At 37.1% G+C, this 22,954-nt stretch overlaps 1 protein-coding gene across 1 annotated transcript in view; it reads right to left on the reverse strand.

Moving 5' to 3' along the window:
* Nucleotides 1-22,954, reverse strand: part of mta1 (metastasis associated 1) — a 65,984-nt gene that overhangs the window by 21,961 nt on the left and 21,069 nt on the right. The window contains exons 2-4 of the mRNA XM_028437904.1: nucleotides 16,708-16,775; nucleotides 12,920-13,013; nucleotides 1,157-1,283 (exon numbers count right to left, since the gene is read on the reverse strand). Of these exons, the coding sequence (XP_028293705.1) occupies nucleotides 1,157-1,283; nucleotides 12,920-13,013; nucleotides 16,708-16,775 (289 nt within the window). The remainder of the gene's footprint in view (nucleotides 1-1,156; nucleotides 1,284-12,919; nucleotides 13,014-16,707; nucleotides 16,776-22,954) is intronic.

The following is a 22,954-nucleotide window of genomic DNA, read 5'->3' on the forward strand; positions in this document are numbered from 1 at the left end:
TTTAAAGACCCACAGAATATTATCTACTATGACTATCTGAAATCTGACACCGGATTCTGAGATTGAAGCCTCTACTTTCTTCTTCTTCAAAAAAAAAAGCAAGTTTTACACAAATCTTCAGTTTCAGAGCAAAAAGCTGAGAAAACAGCCTTTTTCGAAAAAACCCTGTCAGTGACTTTAAAGCTATTTATTTCCCTTTAGTGACAACATCTGAACATAGTTTTCTTATATAAAACAAAAAAAAAAAAAAAAACACTGAGGCCGGGCTTTTGATGGAAAAATTATTAATATTTTTCCACAGGCAGCGGTCTAATTTGTCGTGTTCAGTCCGTGCACTTGGAGGAGCGATCAGCTGTTCGTTTCCTGGGCTAGGGAAACTGCACATCCACCCTCCCTCTTATAGTGGGTGGGAGTGTCCCCGGCAGATGGAAAGTTCTTTCCAGCCAATCAGGGCTTGGCGACATGAGAAAAGTGCTTCTGAGGACTACAGGGAGTGTGTCTCCCATAGTGAGACATCTCACTCATATTACTCAGAGAGCCGTGGTTATATACATAACCTAAAGTTTTTCACCTTAGGAGCTCTCTGAGGGCCTAAGATGCTTTGACAATTACTTTTATCTTAACAAGGACAAATTCTAAGAAAAATCTTTAAAATTCAAGGAACTCAAAGATTTTTCTAAGAGTGACATCACAAAAAGCTACTCTTAGCCTTAGGATGCTTTGTGAATACGGGCACTGGTCTATAGGAATAAACAGCTTTTCTGAGGCTCTTAAAAGCTCGGCCTTTGTTTAGGCGTTCCCTCTCTGCCTTATTTCAAGAAGCTGGATTAATTAAATCCCTGCCTATGTTCAGGCTCCAACAGGGGAAATAAAGGACTTCCAATTCCAAAACGCTGGCTCGGGGTAACCAAAAACTAGTTGCTATAGCAACTGATTTGGTGAAGCAAACCTGCTCCCTGGCAGGACGTGCGCATGTTAATATTAAACTCTGGGAGCTGCAGACAGAAGATGAAGGTGTGTAGAATCATTTTTAATATTTCTATTTGTCTTTAATGATGACTGTTGCAGGATTTTACTTCTTTTTTTTTTAAGTTTAACCTTAAATGAGGGTAGTTCGACGGCCAACGTGGTCGACTTTATAAAAGACGTAACGTACCTGATGTGTGTGGCTGGTAGAGACTCCAGCTGACGGGACAGAAAGAGCTCTCTGTGTCTCAGCTGGTGTTTCTGTTTCTCTGGTAGATCGGCCATCTCTGGGTTCTCCATCTCCTCCTCCAGCTCCCCTGGGTGAGGGGGAAAGGAGCAGAGGTCAATGATATGCACATCAAACCAGGAGGAACAATGAAGTCTGTGGGGAGACACTGGAAATGGAAATGTATCTGCTCTAGCTACACGTTTTCTTCATCAAAAACGGTTCAATTCATTATTGTTTTTGTCGAGCATCATGAAACTACGACAAATTTTTCAAAATACATGTGAACAAAGACTAGATCAAAAAATATATTGACATTTTCGTCAACAAAAACTAAGCTATGATTTTGTTCGACGAAAACCAATGTGTGATGTTACGTAGGAATGTAATGAAAGTTTGCAAAATAAGAAACGGCGATCTGAAATTGAATTTGAATTTTTATTTCTAGAGTCTTCAGAAAAACAAAAGAAACAGAACAAACAACACTCAAAGATGTAACAAATCAGGGTGTAGGTTGAAGCAAAAGCTTATCCACACCTACCCCATCACAAAAACAAAACAAAACTAGGCTCTCTGGATAATAATAAAAAATATCTAATAATAATTAGAAAACTAATGTTACTAGTTTTACAATTCACATTCAATATATATTCTACACAAAGTTTTATATATACACTTAATACATGCACATCAAATATATATGCATTTACGTTCACACATTTACACGAGGGGTGGTGAAAAAAAAATTGATTCACATAAGAATCACTAATCATCCACGATTCTGAATCCAATCATAAACTTCAAAAATCGATTTAAAAAAACAAACACATTTTTATTTTTAGGCCTTAAAAAGTATTGAACTGTCTTAAATTTAGAACAAATAGGTCTTAAATGTGCTTTACTGACTATGACTGTACAATGTTATTTTTGAAATATCAAAGAAATTACCAGTTACATTGTTGTGTATTTTGAAATGGCACCTTTGTGAGAGAGAAAAGCAGCCAGCTTAAGCTTTTATTTAGGCATTTTTATTTATTAACAGAAGCTTTATTTTTTGTATGCCTAAACGTATTCTTGTACAGTAGTCACTGAGAATTGAGACTTAATAAAAAAAAATTCTATTTTGAAAAATCACACAAAACACCAATTTGTATTATTTGTGCAAGTTATTTCTTGTACAGTAAATACGTTTGTATTTGTTTAGCATGAATAAATGTTACCTTTTGTCTTAAGTTTGCCTTTGTGTGAATGCATAATTGGAATCAGTTTATTGAAAAATATCTTGTACAAACTATATTGTTATGATGCCATAACACACATGCATTGTATCAATTTTGAATCGAGAATCATTTGAATCAAGAATCGGTTAAAACGAGAAATCGTGACCCTAAGAATCGAATCGAATCGTGAGACGCCCATAGATTCACATCCTTAATTTACACACATGCATATGTATACATACACACGCATGTACATGACACATACACAATATTCATAATATAATAATTAACATTTCATCAATTACATTTTAAATATAAAATATAGTGTGGCAATTTTTCGCGGTCACAATTTATGCTTTTTTTATTATGTTTATTAATTGAAAAGGTTCACAAAATAAAAAAAAAGCACAGGGACGTGATGACATTTTGACCCTCCTGTTTCGTGTAGAAGCTCAGGCGCCCACACTGTTTACATGATGGCGTGCAACGCAGATGCTCCGTCGACTCATTAGTTGGTGACGTGTAATGATGCACAGAATAAACAATCTCGCTGAAACAGGGAACTAGCAAACACCACGGTTTGGAAACGGGCCAAAGTGTCCGTGGAGCAGCCGTATTTTGACACATCTGAGCCGTAAAACGTCTTCTGAGCAGAGGCAGTTTACTGAGAAGGATGATTGGGAAATAAAAAGCTACGTGGTACAAACACGAGCGATATTTGAATCACGCCCTGAAACTAAAGCTGAAAGAGGAGCTAATAAATGGAAAGTCTAAAGTATAAAGGCCCCAAAACAAAAAGCTTTCACGTTACAGAAATAATAAAAATAATAATAAAACAATTAAGATTGATAATGTGTTTTCATTCTCTATTTGTGAAGCAAAACACTCCACACACTGTCTACAACTTTCGCAGTCAAATTCATTTTAATCAACAAAGATTTGTTACACATCTGTTGCTCTTCATTGGGATTTTTTTTTTTTTAATGTTATCGTGAGTTGACCATTTCGTTACAGCCCTCGTGTGTGTTCACAAAACATCCAATATCAGGTTGATAAATGCTAATTAAATCTTTAAATATGCATAAAATTGAATTCTTTATATTTTAGTCAACTAAAATACTGACTAAAACTAGACCAGAGTTTGGGTCATTTTAACACATCTCGAATACTCTGAAAAGTCCAATAATAAGGCACCCCTTCTTTCTCCACTGCTTTTGCTTTGTTCTCCACAGCAATGGTGGATGGCTACTTTAGCATGAAATAACTGGCAAATATTAACAGGACTTAGCTAGGGGACTGGAAAATCCTTTTTTCTTTGTTTTTTTTTCTCCTTCAAATTCCATGTTTTCCACGTTGTTGTTGTTTTGTTTTTTATTCTGGGTTTTTTTTTTATAAATATTTAAAACATTTTTAGAAAATATTGGTTTTTACCTTCTATGAGGAAACAAAACTAACATTTAAAATAATTAAACAAAAAATGTATGTATGTATGTTTTTTAGAAAAAAATTAATTGGATCTATACAATTCACATAATTTTGAGTTCAAAATGGCGAATTTCGCCAAAAAGCGACTGATTTGCATGTATGCATTTACAATTCCATCTTCAATCTTTGTTCAATTACAAATAAAATTATTTTTTCCCCCTGAAAGTCAATTAGAATTACATTCTCAATTATAATTAATCACAATTACTAAGCCTTTAATGAAAAAAAAAAAAAAACAACAACCTTACCTTCCCCTTGTGTTAGCTTTCTGTTAGCAACTCTTATGATAATGAGTCAGTTTGACCCATGTGTTAAATCAGCTGTAAAATACACTAAAAACTATCATCTGTCATCTCCTGGTTTCCTTGTTAGGCTTCCTAATTAATTAAAATTATTGGTAATAATTTTTTTGCTGTGGGTGTCTGAGAATTTTTTCTGTCAATTAAAATATATATTTTTAAATGATAAAATGAAGATTCACTGACAAGTAAACTTGATAGGAAACATATTTTAATCATTTTTAACCACGTACATGTGAATCATAGAACTATAACACGGTTCCATAGGTTTACTTTACGGTTAATAAAATTGTAAGTTGCAGATTTATAAAATATTCATGCCAATTACAATTACAAAGTCAATTATCTGAACTAAATTACGATTACAACAGTAACATATTTTTTTCCAATTATGATTACAATTATATTTAGGCCATAATTGCAATTCATTATCAATTACGCAATTACACTTATAATTGACTCCAACCCTGAACGAGACGATATCTGAAATAGTCGTGATGACTAAATTTTGACCAAAAATTGCTGTCAAAAGTTAACACTGATGTCCGCTAACGTTTAAAAAGACATTTTGATTTCCTCTTGAGCCAAAAAAATACATGAAACAACCATTTTCATTGGATGACAATGAAACGATTAACTACCAAACTGACCTTTACACATAATGCAGTCAACAGTAGAAAAGCAAAGAAAACACCAGGTGTGAGCTGGTCATTGTGCAGCTTAGCAGTAATGAACAGAGTGGCTGTTGAAGGGATCTCAAGCCATCACGGTAATTCATGTCCGAGTCAGTCTTTAGGTATAAATTTAGCCGCTGCTCGTTGGCAACATCACCACAAATTCCTCTCCTGAACCGTGGACGAGGAAATCAATGGGAGACAAGCAGCGGAAAAGAGGAGTGGCTGAGACAGGCGGGAAGAAAGAAATAGAAAGAAAAGGGCGATGGAACAGGTAGAGAGCATGAACACAGAGAAACATGAAGACCACAAAAAGGAGAGGAAAGAGGGATGGAGACTAGAGAGAGAGAAAGACTAGAGAGAGAGAGACTAGAGAGAGAGAAAGACTAGAGAGAGAGAGAGAGACTAGAGAGAGAGAGAAAGAGAGACTAGAGAGAGAGAAAGAGAGACTAGAGAGAGAGAGAGAGCGCGTGGTCCGATTCATTCAGAGTTTCATTACGAGGAAGCAAAGACAGAAGGAATGAGACGAGAAGCAGAACAAAAGCAATCAAGGGATTTTCAAGAGAAGTGTGTCCAAAATCAATAAGTGCTCCTTCTCTCTCTCACTCTATACCCCGCAGACACACTATCAGAGCCCTGGCAGCACTGCACACACACACACACACGCACACACAGACGCACACACTATGGGAAAGCAGCTTAACACAATACACGATGGAGAGAAAGACAAAAAAAAAAAACAAAAGTTTAACTAAAGTACATCAGAGAAATTAAATCATCATTGTTTTATTCAATGATTATTCATTTAGGGTTCTATTCTCCATGTCCTTAAGTCCAAAAAGCCGTGCATCGGCGCTGTTTTTGGCTGTGTGTTATTCTCCCCCTGTACTTAAGCCAGTCGCTGCGTGCCTTTATCCCAGTTACGGACTGTGGGTGGAGCAGCCCTGAAATGTGGGCGTCCCCATTCAAACCTGGCTTTACGCGCATTCTCCAGTGTGCGTAAGGCCTTTTCATGTTACGAGCTTCTAACCCTGGAATAAGTGCAGCGCCCTGATAAGGTGAAACATTATATTGCACTAGAAATATGGATTTAGTTACATTTGAAGCCACTGTGTATTATGGAAGCCAATAGTTCTGTTTCACTGCAAACATCCCTCTGTGTTAAAGCAGGACGCTCTGCGGCCACGTTATTTCCTCATATCTCTAACTCGGTCACGCTCGATGACGACGACGACGATCAAAATGAGAGATTTTTTCTGTGACTCAGACAAAAGAATGCGGCCGATCCTCAGTCACACTGCAATAATCTGATCAAATCAACCTTTTACATTGTTTATCAATGAAGGCGTTTCAAATTAAAAGTAAACTTCATCATTTTCACGGATTTCAATGACATTTACAGCCTAAAAAAATGACATCACCGCCTCCTTTCCTTCAGCCCGCCTTCATTCACACACTGCACGCTTTTTGGTTCCTTACGCGCGGTGGGCGTGTCAGGAACCTGGACCAGAGAATATGATCAGGAGAAAAGTGCGTAACGGCAAAGCGCTTAAGTCCAGACGAAAGAATAAACCCCTTAATATAGAAGAATATGTCGGGGGGGGGGGACTGACTATTGTGTACAGGTTATTAGCCTGTGATACACTTTGCAAATAACATAAATAAATAAAAGAAGCAGAAGGGGGAAATAATGAATGAACCCATCTTATATTTCAAGTAAATTCCTTGTCCCTCACTGCTCTGCGCTCCAGTGTTTGGTTTTTTCTCTCATTGTAAACACACACGACAATTGATTTGTGACTTTTCGTCTCAAACATGACTGTGTTTGTGAGTTTCCATCAGAGCAGCGCGTTGGTTTTCAATCTCTGGACTGAAATATTTCTGAGTCAAAATACCACACAGGCACATTTATTAACAAACAGCTGGACAATATGTGTTGCTTGTTTAGATGAAGGTCTGAGTTAGGACGCACTCAGCGGCAGATTCACTATATCTATAGTATTAAGATTACTCTTTCTTGGGATATAAAACACATTCTTTTTTGATGTGACTTCTTAATTTTTATTTTGGACCCCAACTTTTGGACAATTTCCCCACTCGTGGATATTGAAAATCCTTTACATGAGGCCGTTGTAGCTTGCCTCTGTATCTCATAATCATTTGTATTTCATTAGTTTTTTACTAGTAACATACAACATAAAAATACACAATTTTACAATTGGTTTACAATTGGTAAAAATGTCAGAATATTTTTAGACCCGTGTGTGTGGGCCATTCTTGAAATGACATGGAATGATCCTTTTGCTACAGTTGCTCAACATAGAAATCATGAAAGACTTGAAACACTAACAAAATATAGTTTCATGATTACAAAGTAAAGTATTAAAATCAAAGCAAACAGAGACCAAGACATTAATTATATTAATGCAAGAATAACAATAATGATTCAATATTAATTAAGGAATAAATACAAGTGCAAATATAATACTGTTACAAATCTCCAAACTACGCAGTACGATCCAGGAAGCTGTTTGGTTAAACTGAGGAGTTTGAATAGATTGATGATGGATATAAATTAGGGCTGGGCAAAAAAAAAAATCGATTAAATCGTTTTATCAAATTTGCAGATAAAAATCAATTTTTATTTTGCAAATTTGAGTTTTTAAAAAAAATGATAATTTTTTCAATCTTCTTTTTTTTTAAATTATAATTTTTTCCCCACCACAGTTTTTTCGGACTTTTTCGCGTTCCATCCCTGTGGGTTATAGGCTATAAGCCACAGACATGTTTAATTTTTTATTCGCACTATGCTGAGATGCTAAGGGAAGAGTTTATTTAATTGTAATGTTATATGTTATAAAAGTTACTGTTGCACTTTTCCTTAAACCTGGGTTAAAACTTTTAATTGTTGAATGACAGAGACTCATTTACTTTTTATTTTGGGATTGTTCTAAACATTTTAACTATTGAGGACAATCACAGCAATAAAGTTGCACTTTTCACAATTAACCTGATGTCATTTTTAACTCATTGACTGCCAAAGACGTCTATAGATGTGAATTGTGTTTTTCGGCTGGGGTTGCTAGGAGACAGTGTGACGAAGTTCTGCGGTGAATATCTAACTTGTACAATGATGTAGTGACCAACTGGTGACCTGTAGGTGGCAGCAGCGCACCTTTGCATGAGAGATCACCAGTGATGGGCAGAGCTCACAGCGAGAGGAAAGGAGTTTATGAGACAGAAAATGGCGCTACGAGAGTTGATGCTGAAGCTCACAGCAGCGCACACTTGACCAGAGCATGTGTGGAAATATGTGGACTATTGATTGTTGTGATGGTGATGGAAAATGATCAAAAAAACTGGACAAGCGCTGAGACTCGGGATGAGGAGGAAGTTGCATGTGTGGGAACTAACATGAGGGAGAGACCTGGAGGTACGCCAAAATACAGTAAGAAATTCATTCAACTCTGACATGAATAACGAAATAATAATAATGTTGCCATCAAAAACCCAGTCTCAGTGTTGTTTTTGTAGTTTTATATAAGGAAACCAATGTTGAGGTGTCACTAAAGTAAAAATTAATTGCTTCAAAGTCACTAATAGTTTTTTTCAGAAAAAGACATTTTTCTCAACTTTTTGTCACAAACTAGCGATTTGTGTGAAACTTGCCTCTATTCAACTTCTGATTACAGAAGAACAAAACAAGTTAGAAACAAAAATATATAAATATATAATATTTTTCTAATGAAACTAGAGACTTTAATCTTTCAGTATCTGGTGTCAGAATTCAGATTGTCCTAGAACAAAATATTCTGTGGGTCTTAGAAATCAGTAAAAAATCATCTAAAATGCCTGGCAATATGGGGTTGGCTGCTCTGAAAAGAGCTGGCAATGAATGAGTTAAGTGCATTGAAAAAAAAAAAAAAAAATGAATCAAAACTTGAATTTTTCTTCAAAAAAAATCAGATTTTTTTACAGGCAAAGCCCTAATACAGCCCTAATAGAAATGCATTTAAACGATTGCAATGGTCTGTCTCCATACGTTAGCATAAGTAAACACACATTCAGACCAAATCCCATGAGCAGCATTAAGTGGAGGCTGATCGGTGAAGTATCTTGTGCAGAAAGCTGCTGGTTCGAGTCCTTGAGGAGAAACTTAACTCCCCCTTGTCGTCTTCCTCCCCTCTTCTAAACCAATCTCTGGCAGTTCACCCGCACCACACTCTGTACAAATTGCCTCTCCATCTCACCTGTCCCAGCCAATTGTCAATTATTGATGAATGAGTCGCCTTAGTGGGCACTAGAGAGACAGTGAGGTGAGGTAAAGGAGGGGGGGAGGGGGATGAGAGAGCACCATTATTTCCTCACAATGACTGTCCAAAGTCCCTCTGTGATGTTCATACCAGACCGATTCACTTTTCTAACAGGCAGCATGTTGGATGTTGTGTCAGAGCAAGAAAAAGTTCATTTGAAATGAAATGATGGCTCTGTTACAGAAGCTGACCACTCAGGAGGCGGCTTTATTCACAGGGGGAGGGGCTAAGGATGGAGTCGGAGGCCTCACTGAGGGAGTGCTCTCGATATCCTTAAGCAAAAATACTTGATCAATGACTCACAGGCCGACATGCAAACACACGTGCACGCACTCCTCTGATCCGCAGCAAAATCAAATTAAAGCCACCCCTCCAGTGATTTCCACCAATGGGACGCAGAGAACCAAGCTCAGTCCTGACATCACATGCACGCTAACATGTGCTCGAGGTTTTGGCAAAAATGGGGCGACACAAACGCAGACCGGATGCGGCACACGCCCAACACTCGTGTCACGCATTTTGTTTGACGCCTTGCAAACGTCTGGAAGCCCCTCGGTGAACTGCAGCAGAGGCCTGAATCAAACACACGCCTGTGCTTTTAAACCAGAGTAAACTCTCAATTTGTAAAGTCGGACAAGTTAAACGATCAATGTTGTCATCAGAACTGACAAAAAAAAAAAAGAAAGAAAGAATCCTGTTTGAATGTGTGAAGACAAAAGGACAAGCTGTTGCTGTGTGGTCCAAGAGAACAAACAGTTTGTCTCAGCCATGGACACAGCCCCGCCTTCTCCAGTGTGTGTGTGTGTGCGCACTCTGTGGTCAGAGGAGCAGAGAAATGTGCACGCTCACTCCAGCGGGACCCTCGCATTTACACACACAGGAACAGCAACTGTGCCACGCCCGGTGTCAAAGTCCAGCAGTCTCACAGGCAGCACCTGTAGAACAACTCAGACTGCGTCAACTCATCAAAAGGAACAAACTTTCATCATTTGAACTGATGATGTACAGTATAATAATAATGTTGAACGATATTCTCTCACTATGCTATTGAAGTAAATAAATGAAGCACGTCTTCCTTCACCCATGACGGCACAAACAAAAAGAGGCGTTCATAACCACAGCCTTCTTTAGAAAGTTTGATATTAAACAAACTGTACAGCTCAGGTGGCAACAAAACAACACAAAACAAATTGCGCTTCTTTATATTTTCTAATCTGATATCAGCAATCCTGAAGTTCATTTTTAATATATTTTAAATACTTTTCTCAAGACCATCCAAAAAAAAAAAAAAAAAAAGGCCTCATTGCCACTTCAAGCTGTCGTTAACAGCAACCAGGGTTGGGGTCAATTACATTATTCAGTTACAATTACGATTACAGTGACCAGCATTTTTTCCAATTCAAATTAAATTATAAAGATTATTTTTCCCCTGAATGTCAAATACAATTACTTTCTCAAATCCTAAATTTCAATTACAATTCATCACAATTACTGAGCCTGAAATAAATAACCTAATAAAATTTAACCTTCCTCTTCTGTTAGCATCTCTAATAATAACGGCTCCCAAATCAACTGTAAAACACACTAAAAACAAATATCTATCATCTAATTTCTTTCCCTTCTATTGTTTACCTTGTTCAGCTTCCTAATCAATGAAAATATAGGTTTTAATATTTTTGGTGGAGATCTGAGCCTTTTTAGAGTCAGTATACCCTTTGATTTCAATGTTTTTTAAATGGTAAAATGTTTTAATCATTGTTAACTACATATGTGTAGAACTGTAACACGGTTCCCCAGTCTTGTGTTAAATTATAATTGACAATTTTTATAGAATTTTCATGGCAATTACAGTTACAAAATCAATTAACTAAAGCCAATTACAACAGCAACAAATAAACTTGGACAACCACTGCATTAATCAATTGAATAATCCAGTGCGAGCCAACATTTTTTGGGTCATGGCTCCATTTTTATGTCAAAAATTCCTGGTGAACCAAGAGAAAGTAAAAGTATAGAAAACTTATAATACAGATTGTATATGGTAAAGATTTCAAGACATTTCAGGCGACCCCAAGGTTGAAAAACACTGGGAAAAAAAAAAGACTACAATATTTTATAACTGCAGACGTGAATATCCAAGGTTTAACATGGAGAGCAGCGCAGAGGCGTGGCTGCAATAAGGAGTGAAATCTCACAAAATGTAACGTTATTCACCCCATGATACATCCTGTGATGCTAACAAGCCTAATCAGTCCCTCCAGGATTTCGCGGGCATTTTTTGTGATCGTCGCGGGCGGAAATGCCTGATTTCGCGGGCCATTTTTCCAAAAGTTGCGGTAAACAGTTGCGATTTTTTTTCAGCCCTAAAACACAAGTTACTCATAATTAAGTTCATTGTTTCTACCAATTATAAATACATATTGACCGGACAAGTTCTAGAAAAAATATGCTTTATTGTTGGAAAGCAAACACCAACACAATTTTGCAAAACATGCAAACATTTTTTTTAGCTTATACATTGAGCTTACCATGAATGCAAAAGGTGCAACAGTTTTTAATCAAAATGATCATCAGAAGTGCAAGTCAGTAAACAATAATGAACTTAAGGAATCTTAAAGTGCATAACATGAACCTGTCATGAAGATATAATTCTTTGGGCATAACAAAAAATAACTACAAACAAACAAAGCATTAACAAACATACTGTATGAAATGATATTGTGTGCTTCCTGTTTGTTCTCCCAGATGGGGTTGTGCACTGGCTTGCATTCTCTTGACGTGCTATGCAGAAGCGAAATGCTTGTCCATAGACGACTTCCGCTTTTGCTCGATGATAACATTGTATTTTGAACACAAAGAGTTTACCTCCACTCTTATAAAGCAACGTTGGGTACTGTTTTGCACGGTCCTTAGCCCATATTTTTGTAAGCAAATGCGAGGTGTTTCTATCGCACATGACTCCATCGAATGCTTTCTCCCAGCACTGGTTGAAAACAGGATGTGACGTAGGCATTTTCTTCTTCGTATGTTCCTTGTAAGCAGCGCAAAGCATAGACATACGTAGACGCACCGCTCTAGTGGGCGGCAGCAGTTGATGCGGCGTCTACGTATACATTTCTATGGCGCAAAGCCCATAGTACATCTTGCGCTACTTCCGTAGCAACTACAAGCGCTAAAATGCCAAAAATAACGATGAGCGGCCACATAATTATGATTTTTTTTCAGCGAAGTTGCAGGCTTTTGGAAAAATTGCATTGCCGCACTTGATTTTGCTTTAATAGTTGCAATCGCAACATCGCAAAATCCTGGAGGGACTGCCTAATGTTTATCCCAAATGCAAAGAACAGTTGTGAAACACTAACTTTAAAGCAATGTCAGCGAACAAAAAAGAACATTTGAAGACTTTTCCTTATGTCAATAACTGCAAACAGAGGCTGGATGACTGAAACTATGACTGAATTGCTTAATTCTAATTACTGACTTTTAATAAAGAAACTAGTGCAAAAGGCTCTTAAAAATAAATCTGAATTGATTTTATCTAAACTATGTCGCTATCTTTATACTAGTAGCAAGTTATTGTGAATTTTGTGTGATTTTATTGCCTAAAATAAAACTAATGCTAAAGGAAACACTAAAACTAAGACAAAATGAATATTTGCTGTCAAAATAAACAACACTGCATGACATAAGATGCTGTTGACATAAGTTGCTGGCTGATATTCAGCCGTTCACTCACTTGCGTGCTTGTCTGCCAGAGCGATGAGTGTGGTGGATATGTCTCTGCGCCGGTAAAAACACACCACTTTGGCCTCCACGTTCCCATTGGCTGTCTGCGAACCAGAGAAGTGCATCGTTACCATGGCAACTAGTTGGCGCCCGCACAGGGAAAACCAGCACAGACACGACACACAACTTTTCTTTTTAAAGGATTCAAGGATCTTTTATTGTCATTCATGTTCATCAGTACAAAAGACGGAAGGAAAGCACGAAGAGCACGTACAGTATGTGCAAAATACGTTTGTCAAAGTTTGCTGAAGTCTTTATCTGAAAAAGTGTACTGCATTACTGTTTACTGCATAACTAGATCTTAGTACCAGAGAAACAAGCATGACTCTAGCTTTGCATTCCACGCACACATGAACAAAAAAAAAACCCCAGATGAAATAATATAAAGTAATAAAACATTTTTAATCATATTTAATAGACTGCTGTGAGCAGTGTTAATGTGTGGATCAGGAAGTGGCTCTTGAATTCTACCAGCATGGTTTCAAACAAATGAGCCTGGTGTGTAGAAAGATTGGGAACTAGCCTGTTGCAAGTCAAAGAAATAAAAATCAAATTCTGCTCTTCAATATTCAAAGAGGTTATGGACTAGTAGGGAGATAATTAGCTCATTTATTACTGATATAGAGAAGATACTCTTCTGAACAAATTATTGTGATTTTCATTCATTTAAGAGCTTCTACAGAAATTTGGCCTAAACTTTTGTTTTATTGTTGTTATCATGGCATACATTTGCGTCTATAATGGATTATTATTTTATTTTCTTCAGCCTTTGAACCCTCTGTGTGAAGCAGTCAGTGATGGGATGGGTTGGAAAAACCTGCGTAAAAATGGAACATGGTGATTCATGGTATTGAATTCTATACAGGTAAAATTATATAGAATAATGTTTGATTTAATTTGATTTGATTTATATTGATCATATAAATGACATCTTAAAGACAGTTTAAAATCAAATAAATTATCAAGAAATAACAACACAACAGTATTTTGCATCTTCAAATTCTTACACATCTCAGTTTACATGAACACATTTTATATAAAGAAGATTATTTTTAGTTAATGTATTTAAAGGGCCACAAAAAGTAACTTGAATTTGATAACACATGATCATGTGATCAACACATGCTAATTACTCATTTCTTGCCACACATAAAGCATGCATATTGAACCTGCACATTGGTGGTTAAATGAATCTGTCCCCACACAATTAAAATCTCTATTTTCTTCCAGAATAGTGTTTTTGTTGGTTTAATTATCTTACTAGGGATTTAAAACTTAAGGTTAGCCACAGGTGCAGGAAAGTTATGGTCTGTAGATGTTGCAGGAGATGAAGTAGAAAGGTGCTGAGTCATTGCACAACGTGATTTATTTTAGGTTATCAAATTGCTATATCATGATTTTATTTGTCATTAATCATTAATAGCCAAAGGGAGCCATTGCAAAAGAGTCAAAGAGCCACACGAGGCTCCAGAGCAGCAGGTTGCAGACCCGTGTCATATAGGCTAACATGTGGTTTTGCATTTTCTTATAAAACAATATCTGATTTATATTAAAGTATCAGATCAGTCCGAGTCTCCAATTTTCCATGATTGCAAACAATGGATGGAAAAAACAGAATTTACATTCTGAAAAGGAAAAAAATCAATCTGACCATTTTTTCCTCACTCTTATTCAAAATCGGGCCTCAAAATGACACAGGCGTGCCTTATTTTATTCAATGTTTTATTGCTTTTTATTGAAGTATGAGATTAGGGAATTATGGTCCTTCGTTTTAGCGATAGTGACGCTGCGTCACAGCTAAAAGCTGTGTGTGTGTGTGTGTGTGTGTGTGTGTGTGTGTGTGTGTGTGTGTGTGTGTGTGTGTGTGTGTGTGTGTGTGTGTGTGTGTGTGTGTGTGTGTGTGTGTGTGTGTGTGTGTGTGTGTGTGTGTGTGTAGAAGGTATGGATGATTGACCGTGAGCATTCACTTTTCATTTTTTGAATGTGGGTCAATGACTGTTTATCCGATAACATCAATAAACAGTGGACTTAAAAACAAACTCAATTTCAACCTTTTACATTTTTTTTCACGTATGATATTTCCTAAAAGGGCTTGCATGAATATTATGATGGGGAAAAAAAATGTAACTACTTTGAAATCTTATACAGGAAAATAATTTAACTAAAATAGGGCAGAAAAGAATTTTAAAGACTTTTTCCAAACAGAAGTCGTGGCCAGACAGTCACACCACATGATATTTTGACACTTTGAACAACAGAATAAAATACAGAAGTAATTTAGTAAGCAACAAGTGAGTGCATATATACTAAGTTACTGCCTTAATCATATCGTTATGCATTTAAACATTTTTTTTAACTAAAATAAATGCTGTCGGATAGAATATTTAGGTGTCACATCATTAACCCAAAAAGTGCATGATCTCAAAAGTAATAATTCATAGGTGTATTTAAATAAAATCTGATCTATTTTACATAAATAATGTCATTCCCATATTTGCATAGCTATAAGCTTAACACAAGGAGACTTTTGACATGTCTATGCGTAGAAAAACTTCATGGCCCTCATTTATCAACCATTCGTGAAAACGGGAGCATAATTGAGTGCACATTGTGTCGTACGACAGGACCAACGTGTGATTCATGAAACATTCGTATTTGACCAATCCCAGCATACAAATGATCGCGTGATAAATGCGGCGGCTGAATTTAATCGCCATTAACACGTTTCGCCCTCAAATATTCCTGGTTCGGAAGCCCCGCCCACTGAGGTCAAACAAACACTGGCAAGGAAATAAATGTTTCCGTGATGAAAACCAGCATCCACACAGCTGAGGTGAAGAAAAACAAAGATGAGCTTTTCGGTAGTGTGTCAACTGGAATTTAAGGACGTCTTTTTAAACGCTCTGTGGAAGAGAATAATGGAGGCACTGAACAGCGTTTTTGTATTGAACGGACTCGGGCAGAGGTTTGAATTACAGCTTTAAGGAAAAAATCACTAATGGTTTTGCTACAGCGATATACATTCCTTTAGCTTCATTCAGAGGGACAAAGTTGAAAAAGTTCTGTTTCTTCTCTCCCTTGTTATTCCACATTTTGTAAAAAGTCACCTCCAAACAGGCAAGTTGGATTTTTCACAGGTAAAGCAAACACTGCGGTTTAATATAGAATATATATTATACTTTATTGTCATATATGTTAAGCTACATACACGCAATGTGTTCTCTGCATTTAACCCCTCCCTGAGGGGCAGTGGGCAGCAACGAAGTAGAACCCAGGGAACAGTTACAATCAGTTCCATTTTTAGTACTCGTTATATCGCCTTGTATCGCCTTTAACATGATATGACATGTTTGTGACTCAATGCAACACAGCAGTTGGACAAAACAGTGGACTGTCATCTTGAATGGACTATTCCTCTAATCAGAAGTGGGGAGGAAGTGAAGAAAGCGACGTAGCAGCTTCGGTGAGTGTTTGAACGAGGAGGCAACGGGGGACGAACCTTGAACTAGTCTATAGAGAGATCCCAGCTTTTCTCCTCCTTAGATTGACTGACATTCATGTCATTACACAATCCAGCAGGAAAACATAACAAATAAGTCTATTACTGAGAAAAAAAAAACATTAATGCATTAGATACAAAAGCATCAAAGAACTGAAAATCAAAGGCATGAATCATGTGAACCAGGAGGGAAAAAAGCAGTGGTGATCGATGTAAACCTCTCCCACCCACTCACTCACCTTATTCAGCTCCTCTATCCTCCTGATCAGCAGAGGGTTACTGGATGAGTTCTCAAAATAAACATAATCTGCAAAAGGAACAGTCGAAGTGAACAGAAAGAAGAGAAAGAAAGAGAGAGAGAGAGAGAAATGGAGAACTTAGTCAAGATTTCAAGGTCAATCAAGAGAACAGGGCACCATCGTTTGCAGCCAGGCATCAGCAAGACAGCCTAATTTGGTGACAACAAAAGTGCACAGACAACAGCAGAAAATGTTGATTTGCCTCGATTAGATTAATTTCAGACACAACGGGGCCCATTGTAGATGGGAGGTCGGTTTGAATGAGCTGTTGATGTGATAATGTGCACACACTCGTACACAAGCACAATGAATGCAGCCTGTCAAACCTTCGATTCACACTGCAACTCATGTATTTCCTCTGCCCTCATGCTTCCTTTGTTTTCTTTTTTCATACTACCAGTGCATGCTGGGGTTAGCATGCAGTGTCTCTGCACTGGTGTGTTTAAGACACCTCACAAGCTTAGCCAGGCCTGTGCGATTTAACTGGGTATTCACGAAAACGTGTGCGTACGTGCGTGTGCGTACGTCTGTGTGTCCTGGCACCAGTCCAGGACCAGTGAAGGCTTAGCTCTCAGCAGGATGTCCCCACAGGCCCCCAGTCTTGGTAGGGTGCCTGGTCTTAGCTCTGCATGTGTCTTGGCTGAGTGCTGTCAAGATTATAGCTCACATTTGGTCGGCTGCCTGGAGCAGAACTAGCTTCCCCTCTAACCTGAACCAACCCTTTCCCATCCCCCTCCTTCCTATGGGACCTGTCCACTTGACTGCATAGGCCAAAGATCGCCCAAAATTCCAACAGTATACTGTATAAGTCTACGATGTACCCTTGACTTTGTTCTGGATACTCAAGAGCAAACGCTGGCTTAGGCTAGAAATAGTCAAAACTAGAGGTTGCCCAATATATTGGGCCGATATATGGACTTTTTTCAAGATCGGCCGTCGGCCAAAAAAAAAATATATATATATATATATATACAGTATATATTTTTTGACTATAACCAGCCCTCCCTAAGGAAGGGTAAGAAACAATTTATTATAGGGAGGATATAAAAAGAAAGAGAGGGCAGTGTTACACCTAAGTAAGGCGGGGGGGAAGGGAACAGGAAGGAGAGACTCAAGGTAGGAAATGTAAAGGGTGGAAAAGAGTAGTAGTAGTAGCATTGGGTGTAGGGCCGGGACAAGGCATAGACGTAATCAATGACGTCGACGCAAAATGTGCGCGCCAATGCGTCGCAATGACTGCGATTTTTTATTTTTTCCTTGTTCTTTCCTGTTTAAGTTTCAGAGTGTGTTTAAGAAGTACGTCCACATGTTCACACGTTTCATGAAACGTGAAGTTAGTTAGATGTGTTGAAGCGGTAAAGCCACCGATTTGTTTGCTTTATTGTTGTAATCTGTGCTTTAAAATGTACATTTTATATTTATTTAAAGTTTAAATAAATCTAAAATTGTTTATTATGAAACAGATTGATTTATTGCTTGTGTTCAATGAAAAATACATGACAAGAGGTCCTTGAAAAAAAAAATTGCATATTAAATCGCAATATTGAGGGAATAATTAGATTATTTTCCAAAATCGTTCAGCCCTAAACGGAATTTAGGACATTTTTAGATTTAGATCCAAACACGGGTCCACAAATATCTTTTTTGGGTAGAATAATTTAAATAATCAACAATCAACATGTAAAACAAGGGGGGGTCCTAACTTCCCATCATTTGAAATGTTAGAATGTCATAGGGCATTGTCATCAATCAAACAATGTGATGATCTGGTATGGAGATGAATATACTAACATGTAATGATCTCTCCACCCACTCCTACCTTCTGCAGACTATAAAGGAAACCTATTAATGTATCAGGGAACAGGCACACCTTGACTTCTCCACTCCGCTCCACTCAATTATCACAATTGATATTCCGCTCTCCACCCACACACTAACTGAATAACAGCTTCTCACCCAATATGTGTCCATCTCCAACACAAAAATGTAATTAATCTCTGTTGGAGAAACACTACTCCTTCCTCTTGTGGGAGAACTAAAAGAGCAACAGCTCTGAAGGCATTGAAAGTTTAATTTCTAGCCTCTTCGGGCAAACGCTGAAGCAGTTTTCCAGCTGAACACTCACAAAAAGACAAAAGATCTTCACTTCACGCCTGTTCACTCCACTGTGAAACGTCGTCTTCATACCTGTGGAGAGCTGTGAATATTAAGACGCTCTTTTGAGTACTCACGTCTGTGTGGTAGGAATGAGGTCGGGTCAGAAAGCACTGGCCTAATATTAGTGGGATTGTTGTATTACTGTGAGGCAGGGTTGGGGTCAATTACATTTTTTCAATTATAATTACGTCTTCAATTATCCATGTTCTATTACAACTCAATCACGATTATGTTAACCGCATTTTTTCCAATTACGATTAGAATTATTACTTTTTCCACTGAAATCAATTACAACTGCATTCTCATTAAATGAAGTATATTTTAAATTAATCACAATTACTGAGCCTTTAATAAATAACCCCATAAAACGGAACTTTCCTCTAGTGTTAGCATCTCTAATGATAACGTGTCAGTTTTGACCCATGTCTTAAATCAGCTGTAATATTATCTATCATTCAATTTGTTTTCATCTTAGGCTTCCTAATAGATGAAAACATTAGTAATAATATATTTGGTGTTAGCGTCTGAGCCTTTTTTCTGTCCGTATGCCTCTCCATTTCAATTTTTTAAAGCGGTAAAATTATCCTTAAGAGAACTAGCAGGTAAACTTGATAAGAAACATATTTTAATAACTGTTAACTACGTATGCCTATGTGTAAGCCATTTTTATAAAATGTCCATGCCAATTAAAATCACAAAGTCAATTATCTGTGCTCAATTACAAATCGATTTTTTTTAAAGTGGTAAAATTATCCTTAAGAGAACTAAAGGGTAAACTTGATGAGAAACATATTTTAATAACTGTTAACTACGTATGCCTATGTGTAAGCCATAGAACTGTAACATGGTTCCACAGTTTTGCAATTAATTCAGTGCTAAATGACAATTATAAAATGTTCAGATGCTCAGATAATTACAGAGCCAATTATCTGAGCTCAATTACAAATCTTTTTTTTTCCAATTATGATTTCAATTTTAATTACGTCATAATTGCAATTAATAACAATTATAATTGACCCCAACCCTGCTGTGAGGAGAGCGACTGAGTGCTGTCAGTGAAACACAGCACAATCTTTTTTCCTTTTTGTTAAAAAAATTAATGATTTACATTTACGGGAAATGTCTGAAACTTTTCAGAAATAAAACTGTCAAAACATCAAAATTGCTTAGTATTTTTTTCTAGTCTTAGGTGAAATGTAACTGTGTTAAATGGGTACATGATATTGTCTTAAATTGATAGAATCAAATTTAATCAAAATCAAATTGTGGCACGCCGAGACGAGAGGCCTCCATGTTTACTTCTGTACTTCCATTTTTGTGCATGCGGGTCACTTCAGGGTCGCATTTGGTTCATACTCCAAACTTATGGAAGATGCATTTAATGTGTAATACAAACAAGCACACCAAAAATCAGATTTTTCAAAAATATCGAAATCGCGCATTAAGACATGCAGTTTGAATGTAGCCTATTCAGGGGTTACAACATGAAAAGCTATGCTTAAAATCCAATAGCAGCAAAAAACAGAACATTTTTAGCACTTAAAACACAAAGCATGCATGTGGTAGCCTGAGACAATGGCACAATTATTGCATTCTTATTAGCTAAATGCTTCAGAAAAGCTTCTCTTTTATTTGACGTTGAAAAAATATTTAAATGATATTGAATTTTTAATATGTATTCAATACTTACTAAATCAAATTTTACAAAAAAAAAGTTCAAAAACAAGAAAGGAATAAACCATGTTCAAGCAACAATAAAGGCTCTAATTATAAACACTGCTCAGTAGAGGTATAAAGAATATTCATATATCCTACTCAAATAGATTTAATGTTACTTGATTGAATATGTACTTAAGAACAAGTAAGTCACACACAAAATACTCAAGTACAAGTAAAAAGTAGCTCAATTACTGTAAATAGTACTCAAAGTAAAAGTTACTAGTTACTTGTGCACCCCCAAGTTTATTTTTGGTAATAAATCCTAAAAAAGGAAGAGACTAAATCTTGCACAATTCCACAAAGGCATATGCATAAAATAAAAGATTTGTCAATGTACAACTCTTTTTTGAAATAAAATAACACCAATTAATTCAATTCATTAAAAAAAATTCTCAGGCTCTAAGTATATGACCTGGCAAGAGGCAGATTGATGTGTAGCCCCTCCCTCTAACTCGAGTTCTCCACATTAGTCTGGGTCTGTGTCTGGTGAATCCTTTCAGAACCAGGGAGGGACGTGAACAGAATGCTTGAAGCTGATTGGGCGAAGCGCCTGTCCACCATGATTTGTTTTAGCCAATCACACGGTAACAAATGATGATGTCGTCATCGGATTGCGCCGCAGAGACGCCGCTACAACAACAACATACTCCGCTGGTGAAAACATTCTTTTGGGATAGTCATGCTGTGGTCATTATGTCGTTGAGTAACTTTTGCCTTTTTTGCAGAGAGAGTATGAGACTTAAGGGCACGTTAACCATCCTCCTGCATCGACATTTTTCCATTTTGATTCAGAGCTATGCTAATAGCGGTAGCCCAGCTTGTTTTTCTCCCCGCAACTGCACATGCGCCAGTTGTGCTTCGCCGCTTCTGCCTTTGTCACACCCGGATATCTCGCCCTAAACCACAACACTGCCTCATGATTGGTTCGAACCGCATCGGTTCGGATTCGAGAGGCAAAGGCGGGAACAGCACAAGATGGATTCTGGTGTTTGTGAACACAAAAAGAATCCATCTTACAGGCAAGGTTACTAAGTATAGCTGAAATTATGATCTCTAAAACAGTGCCTTGCCAAATGTGCCATGTGGGTAACAACATAATAGGTAGAAACCCCAATCTGAAACCAAGAAATGTAATCAGAAATGGCAATAATAATTATTCTTGTTATAATTATGTTTCAGTGTGCCTTCATAAACTTAAACATAAAAAAGTAAGATACCATGAAACAGAAATTTAAAAAAATTATAATTCACTCGGTTGGGTATAGAAATGTAATGAATTAGTTTACTTCTTTTAAAACGTACTTGAGTACCACTCACACCTGACCATTTCAATGCTGAAAATACAAGCGCGGAAGAATGGCAGACCAAACTGTTGAAAAAGCCCGAAAGCTTCGACCGAAAATTTCTAAAAAAAAAAAAAAAAAAAAAGGAAAAAAAAGAAAAAAGAAGAAAAAAATAATAATTCTAAAGTGTGGGAACATTTCAGCGAAGATAAAGCTTTAATTAAAATACCTTGTTTTCTGCTTATACTAGCATTAATTATGAATAGTAAAATGCTTTCATCTACTATCAATTGTGTAATTTTATATAATACTGGCCACATTTACATGAGAGCTTTAATTCCTCTTTAAAGCAGAATAAAAGTTAATTCCTCTTTAACCAAACCTTGTAAACACTTCATTCCTAATGCTAATTTAATTCCAAATTAAACTTAAATCCGAATTAGGTGGCTGGTTTATTCCGATTTAGATAATTATTGTTTCTTGTAAACACTTAACTTGGTTAATTGCGCTTTAAGTTAATTCGGGTCGTTTTGCGCTGCGCGACTTGCGGCGATGACGCGCTGGTGACGACATAATCTAAGACGGCGGGAGCACGGACTCCTGCCGAGGCTATTTAGTAGGAGCCTTAAAAGACATGAATATAATGAAAAGAGTGGATGGACGGAGGCATAAACATGCAGACTTTCACATGGACACACACAGACTTATTAAACACAAGGACATCGGTAAACAGAACAGGCTTCACCGGACGGCTGTTAGAGCTACTATCTTTACCAGGGAGCAACTATTTATTTCTGGTCATTGTTTTATGGAGTTTTACTGGGCTTTTTACCATTAATTACTTCCTATCTCCCTTCCACTCCGTGGTCCAAACTGAAACCGTATGTTATTGTGGAGCTGTTGCTTCAAAACTACAATCAAAATAAAAGTGAAAACAGTTCTTATGTGGTTTTCTGTGTTGTAGTTGACAATAAAAGGTTTGTTGTGTGTTTCTCCTGATAGACGTGATCACTGATGAATGATTAGAT

This window comes from Gouania willdenowi, chromosome 22 (genome assembly GCF_900634775.1).
Source record: "Gouania willdenowi chromosome 22, fGouWil2.1, whole genome shotgun sequence".
NCBI lineage: Eukaryota > Metazoa > Chordata > Actinopteri > Blenniiformes > Gobiesocidae > Gouania > Gouania willdenowi.